The 7,414-nt window shown below is 41.2% G+C and overlaps 1 protein-coding gene across 1 annotated transcript; it reads right to left on the bottom strand.

Annotated features, from left to right (window-relative positions):
• Positions 1-1,272: 1,272 nt before the first annotated feature.
• LOC122078812 (transcription termination factor MTERF15, mitochondrial) lies at positions 1,273-4,244 on the bottom strand. Its single transcript, XM_042644953.1, has one exon. It carries the CDS (start codon positions 3,938-3,940, stop codon positions 2,558-2,560), a length of 1,383 nt encoding a protein of 460 aa, XP_042500887.1. The 5' UTR covers positions 3,941-4,244; the 3' UTR covers positions 1,273-2,557.
• Positions 4,245-7,414: the final 3,170 nt, after the last annotated feature.

Genomic DNA, 7,414 nt, shown 5'->3' with positions numbered 1-7,414 from the left:
TCACCGAAAGCAATGAAGAGTACTAAACACTCTATGTGAGTGGCCCCAAGGAGGTAAGAGGAGTCGAACTTAGAACCACACACTTCCTAAGGCGAAGGTCCCTTGCTAACTCTGCTATCCCCTTGGGTTCCAACACCAAGATTCTAACCTCGCAAAATTCAAATTAAATCAAGAGTTTCCCAATGGAATACCAACTTAAGAATTGAGATGGCTAGCACCTCATTTACTTTTTTCCATATAGGCTGCACCTTTGTCTAGTTTTAGGGGGCAAAAATCTAAGATCAACCTAATGATGGCATGAAGAATTTTCCACTGGGAAACAACAGAACAACAGACGTCAGTATGAATTCAGAATACAAAATTTGGCATAAACCGATCACAATCCAATCAGATCCTACACGGGAAAAATTCAGATGAGAGTTTGAATAGATATTAAAGGGAAGGGAAAAACCTTTTGTCTTTTAGTTACTAAGTTATACACTATATACTTCGTTTTTGTTCTAATCATCTTAAACCTTTTGATTCCATGGTTGATTTTCGTAATTTCAACCTGACGTTAATCCTATTTTTATCTCCCATAAAAACAATATCATCAGAAAAACGCATACATCAAAGAACCTGACCTTGAATCTCTCTGATTAAAACATCTATAAGAAATAAGGGCTTTAAAGCTAATCCTTGATCAATAACTTGAGAAAAAAAAAAAAGTGTCCCTATCTTGAATGTCTTTGGTTGTAATGACAAATGACTAAAAAGAAAAAACAAAAAAACAAAAGGGCAGAGAGAGGAAAGGGTAGTTCAGCCGATGAATCACGAAAATGTCAACCTGCTTGTCCCTTGTTAACACCACTGTATGTCTGTAATTGTTCTTTGACTGATGAGGGATACTACCCGTAGACTAGTTTGTGACTGGCTGGATTTTAGCTAACTTCCTAAACAGAGTCCTTGGAACCCAAATCTACTCTACTCTACTCTACCGAAGTACAAGGCCTATTCCATTGGCCAAGTTGACTACTAATAGCCCCTCACCAGAAATTTTCTACCTTCAAGATGCCAAGCCATGCCATGTTCAAAAGTAGAGATGGAATGTTGGGATTTCCCTATGAGAGTCTTTAGCAGAGTGACTAAATAAAATTAGTCCAGAAGCGCCACCCAAGTAAAGCACATAATGATTATTTGCAATCATGGATAAATTACACAAACTAATGTGTGAGATGCATTTAATAGAGATACTAACCGAGCATTAAAAAAATTCCAGCCACGAAAAATTGAGTGAGGACATAATTGGCTTGATATTTAACCAATTACAAATCAATAATGTAATACATGGAAAATTAGATGAATAGATATCCTGAAGACCTAAAAATAAAGGCCCTCTTATACTGTACACAAGGCCTGAAGTTTGAGTCCGTACAATACTTCAGGCATATAATTCCATCCCTGAAATCTTCATAATAGGTCGTACCATTTTTGAGGATCAATTGTATAAGTGTGTAGACTAGAAAACATTCACAATAATTACCAAGCTTTTGGCTCTCTAGATACCAGTATATGTTCGTCCAGGATACAGATGATTTGACTAATGTTTTCTTCTTCCTAGCTAACCAAACACTCCATGTTATAGCAGCTGAGAAAATCACCTGCATTTCCAGATCACCAACACTCTGGCATTTGCTGTCTTTGTACATATCTAAATTCTCAAGCATAGGAAGAAGATCCACCAGCTTAGGCAGCACCTCCCAAATCCCAATTGGTCACGAGTATAATCCACAAACTTTTGATCATTATGGACTGCCAACCTGAATAAATCAAGAAAGACATCTTTGATTCTTGAAGGGATTATCCAAACAGAATCCATTCCCAAGTGGAGTAGAGGAGCCATTGTCCACCTCTACTCTCACTTCCTGAATAAACAAGCTCATTTCCTTGTCTGTCTGGAAAATGACCAGATAAGTATCCGAATCAATTGCATTTTCATACTTAGCTATAAGAGTTATTCATCATGGTTTCAGAAATCGGATTGGAATTGGACACAACTGCTGTTATCTTCATTTTTGGCCATTCTTTTAGCCAAATGAAAACTAACGAAACTTACGACTTGTAGCTAGAGCTGTAACTCTTTTGAATCAAGACTCCAGAATATCAAAGATCTGTGAGAATCTTTGCTTCTACATCCCAATTTCTACGCTTTGGGCAGTTCCAGCTGATTATGGGCCAATTCGAACCAGTTCCAATCTGAAATCAATGGAGGCCAATCCGGGTATTTAAGCCTTGTTCTTCATAAAAAAATATTTACCAAGTAGCGAGTGGCCAAGGTCACATTACTGAGAGGGTTCTGTTCATCCCGAATTCCATTGAAAAACAGCCAAATGCTTGCAATACCATGGCAGGATCATGACCTAAGCTAACATGAGCTCACCACAAAATTTGTTCATCAGGATGATAAAATTTTCAAAACATTACACTTTTCGAAAGAGGATCAAAAACAGGTACAATAGCAAAGCTTGTCAACTCAAACAACAAAGCATAACAACCTGTGATCTGTAAATTGTACACTTCAAACCAAAGAATCCATAAACAACTTGATGTTTCTGAGATCCTGTTTTGAGTTTGGGTAGCTCTGTGGCTTGAACAACTTCCACAGTCCAGCCGGTTGTCTGGGTTTAACTTCAATTTCACCTGAGAATCTGCCATATATCTTTTCACACTCAGGATATGGCTTGACATACATGTAATAGAACCTAAGTCTACTGGACTTTATCAGAGTCTTCAACCCCACCTCTGTACCAAGCCCATCAATTGATCTCAGATACTCAATCACACTGTTGCGAGGAATTATCTGCTTCTCAAAATTCATACCTAAGTACTGTGGAACTTCAGTCAAGCAACATGGACTAAATCCAATCCTGTCTCTAAGAAATTCAATCTTCTTCTCAATGTCCTCTAATTCATAAATTATTGACCTCGGTTCTCTCTGTAATACCTTGAAAGCATCTCTACGGATCAATCCATGTTGGCACAAACAATCAACTCTCAATTTTACATCAACGCAAGCTCTGAAAATCCCCCTATTCTGAATTTTCTCCATAATTGGTAACCTACATTTCAAAGTCCGGAGCAATTCAAAACATCGTGAGAGCTCTCCGAATTCCACATTGAGAATTCGAGGATCTCTGATGACCTCCCTTCTGATCTCACCCATCCTAAAACCCAAGTCTTTAAACTCTCTAAATAGAGGGATTAACCTACCCTCGACAGAAAATCCTAAAATTCCTGGAAATGAACGGCAGATTCTATCAAGTTCATCCCTTCGAATCCCAATCTCCACAAGGAAGTCAATCCTCCGCCTAAACTCACCTTCATTCATCACAATTACTCTGGGGAGTTCCTCTAAAACCCTAATCATAGTCTCATCACTGAAACCCACAGCCTTCAGAGCCTGTAAACTCCTGCGCAGATCAACTGTTCCTAACTGAAACCTCATCGAGTGCTCAAGAACGTTTCGGATCGCCAACTGAGAAATCGACGAAAACTCTAATTCCGAAAAGCAAATCTCCCACTTCCTTAGAAACCCTAGTTCCAGAACCGCAGGACAGGTAGATATAACCGATACAAGGTGAGTTTGGGATAACCTAAAAGAAAGGAGAATACCCAGGGACTTCTCCACGTCTGATAAACTGAAGCTCAGTAGAAACCGATTTTTCCCAAGAAATTCGTGCAGTTGCGATGCTGGAAAACCATATCTCTGCAAGAGATTGGCAAGTGAAATCAGTTGCCTGTACTGAGATCCTTCTGGGAATTCGGTGCCTTTTTTGATGGAGTTATGAGTTGTGCGTGAGAAAGGACGAATTTTCTGAGATGTGTAAATCGAAATACGCTTCAAACTCGATTCGAATAGATGGAAACCACCATATAATCTGTTCAGAGTCCTAATCGCCATTTTCTGAAGCTCAGAAGTTAGAACTTCTCTTCCCTTCGAATTTTAGTACCAAAACTCTAGTCTCAACGATTTGAAATCTAGGGCTCCAAATCGCAGAGAGAACTCAAAAAAAACAAATGAGAAACGAGAACCTAATCTAGGGCTTCAATTACACAGCGCTTCAATGAAGAAGATGATGGGAGAAATTGCAGGTCCTGAACTTCTTCCCCATTCGGTTAAGAGAGAAAGGGGAGAATGGTATGGGGAATGGGATTTTATGTTTACCAGGGTAATGTAGGCATTATAACAAAAAACTGGCTGACTTAACAGCATTTCAAACGGTTGGGGGATGTTAGATTGAATCTTTTTGTTTAAAGAGAGATAGAATGATATTTTTGGAAAAGTGTGGAGTCTAAGTTGATATTTCAACATAGTTTAGGAGACGGGAGTGATATTACCTCAAATAAAAAGGAAAAATGATACCAAAGAGGCTTGAATAAAAAAAATCTCAAATTTTGAAAAATTATGTGATGTTTCTTCTCAATTCCCACCATAGTTGTCAAGGCGTCACCATGACGATGATTTGGCAACCCAGTGTTTTTCGAAGGGTAAATCAAAAGTACCGATTTGTGTAGTCCCATTAATCGGTTGGCAAGGGTCATATGGCGTCACCAAATTACAATTTTTAAGCTAATCGGTCGCCATTAGTTTTTTTTTTTAAGTTACTTTTGTAAATTATTAATATTGATTCTCTTTTAACAGTCTTATCGGCAGGTGTAATTGAAGTCCAAATTGTTACACCCATACCCTAGTTCGGTCTAATTTAAACTTTTGTGATAGATCACGGACCGAAGATATGGAGGACCAATGGATTTTGGCTCGCGGTAGCTCATTGTAAGAATGGAAGGAATGACCCCACTTGCTTGTACATTTCATGCCAATCTAACTGAAGAGGATTCAAGTCTTCCGACCCAAAGCAGTAAGTGACCCAACACCTCCCTATCCGAGCCCCGAAACATACCAAAATTTTTGAAAGACCATGCCCATAGTATAAGGTAACACCCTATGGAATGACCGAGTGGGGACAGCAAGCGGTCAAGGCAGAACATTGCCCTGACCACTAGAAACACCTGAGATGAATCCGGTGGCCTGATAGACTGCTGGTTGGGTTTCGATGCCCATGTGCCCCACCACACGCATCATGACCAGCTTTGGATGACCCCACTCACTCTCCCACACCTTTCCCATGACTTGTACACCCTATGAGTCTAAGGAGGTGGGCCCATGTGTCCCGAATGATGGAATAACCCACTTGAACCAGACAAGTGCCCAGGCAAACGGACCTTAAGCCTATAACTTACTATAAAAGGAGAAGTGAGTTCATTTCTCACTTCTCACTTGTCCAAAAATGTGGAAGGGAGAGAAGAGAGGAGAGAAAGGAAGAAAAGGGAGGAAACAGAAGGAGCTTGACCTAGCTCCTGGCTTCGCACCTGCTGTCAGAATCTTACCAGAGATAGGTGCTACTTCCCCTACCACTCTCTTTCTTCATTTTGAGCTAGTGTAGTTGAGCAAGGGAGTGAATCATCGGGTTGGAGGGGTAAGCCTCGACTTTGGCACCTCTCGGAAGTTGGGTGAGTGTGTATTTCACTCTCCCATGTGATTGCCAAGTTCAAACCAAGCCGGTGAGCTCCAACTACTCTGACCAAATGGATTGCTAGGGTTTCATCCGTTCGATTGCCGTATCTTCCAAACGGCTCAGCAAAATTGAGATTTCTTTAGCTTAAAATGAAAGTAGGAAGACTTTCTACAAACTCCATAGAACAAATCTTGGTGATAGGGCCAGAGCCGGAAACCCCCAAAACTATCTTAATTCCTTTAAAATTGTATAAGAAATTAGGACATATCTAACTCTAAGGTTTTAAAGGTTAGGCTTGGGTTGTACAAGAATCAACAAGCTCCTCCCTCTCTTCGAATACCTTCTTCAACTTCTCTCCTTCCTTCCCATACATTAACAAATCAAGGCCAAATTGGTCACACTTGTCACCAGGTGTTTCTTAGTCCAGTGTGATCTAAGCACAACGTCGGCTAAATGCTAATAAACTACTACCACTAATTCACAGATTGCAGAGAGAGAGAGAGAAGGGAGAATTCCTCTCCAAGGGACTTGCATCCTTAAGAACCAATCCTACTTATATATCCCTTATACATTTCCTCCAAATCAATATGAGACTAAATTTCAAATAGTTACTTAAAATTCATTTGCAAGATGTCTTCATTTAAGTGCAACTTTATTTCAAAAGTAACAAAAAAGGAAAGAGGAAATGTTTTACACTTTTTGAAACTTTTAAGGTATACTAAAGTAATTTATATTTATAATATATAAATCCAACACCTATATGTCTAAAAGGAAGTGATTCTCTATTCTAGAGTGCGGTCTACGCCTATACTCCATGCATCTCTCTCTTCTCCGGACACAGGACATGTATGTCTTTTCAAAGGTGATACGGCTAAATTGATTGCCCAGTAAGGTAAGAACACGTGGTATCTAAGGAAAGGACATGTGCCGCCCACCTGATAGAGGCTGCAAGGATTCTGACCACGCCAACCACGTGAAGAGAATATTCCCCACAAAGGGGAAAGGAAAGGAGGCGAACCCGAGGAGGACTCCTCCAAGAAAAAGAGAAACCCTAAACCCTAAGGACTATAAGAGAGCACCCTAGAGGCGGAAGAGAGGTAAGCAAAAAAGACCCACACCATTACCCTTATGAAAAATTGTGCGGTCGATCTCTAACTTGGGCGTCGGAGGACTAATCCCGGATAAACCTCCAGGCCTCTGCCTTCTGTGCTTGTGCAGGATTAGCTCATACGGATTTTCGGTAGCAACAAATTGGCGCCGTCCGTGGGAACGACAGTAATGGTGGGGAGAACCTACAATCATAAGAAGACCAGAGCAGCGTTGAACATAAACATGGGGAAGAAGGAACCTTCATGAGGGCTCCCTCCCTCGATGAAAATCGGAGAAGAACAGGAAAATGATGACCGGGAAGGTTCTACGAGGGACCAGCGTTCGATCGGATATTCGATGCGCGGAGATAATAATCCTCCACCCCCTCCTAGAGTGCAGGAATATGTGACAATGGAGCAGTTTGAAGCCCTGCAGGAGAAATATGACCGAATGACCGAGGCAATGAAGGAGGTCTCCAAAGTTGTCTCTCAGAAGACCGTCGGAGCACCACGAGGCCCCCATATCCAGCCTGAGCGAGCTCGAGATGAGGACCGGAGCAGTACAAGATCGATAAGGTCCGGTCATAATCCTCGAAACTAAGCAATGAGGGAAAGTCCCGCACCCAGGGAAAGGATGCGACATGCCGCTGGGGCCAGGCATGGGGAACCACGCCAAGGAGTCGAACAGAGACACGAGGACTCGGGGTTGAAGCAGATGATCCTGGATCTGAAAGATGAGATCAAGAAGGTGGCAGAAAACTAGACGGGAAC

This window comes from Macadamia integrifolia, chromosome 5 (genome assembly GCF_013358625.1).
Source record: "Macadamia integrifolia cultivar HAES 741 chromosome 5, SCU_Mint_v3, whole genome shotgun sequence".
Lineage (NCBI taxonomy): Eukaryota > Viridiplantae > Streptophyta > Magnoliopsida > Proteales > Proteaceae > Macadamia > Macadamia integrifolia.
This window is presented reverse-complemented; position numbering and strand designations above follow the sequence as displayed.

Bases quoted from the DNA above. Each gene is read 5' to 3' on its own strand.
- LOC122078812 (XM_042644953.1), bottom strand. From the start codon at position 3,940: ATGGCGATTAGGACTCTGAACAGATTATATGGTGGTTTCCATCTATTC.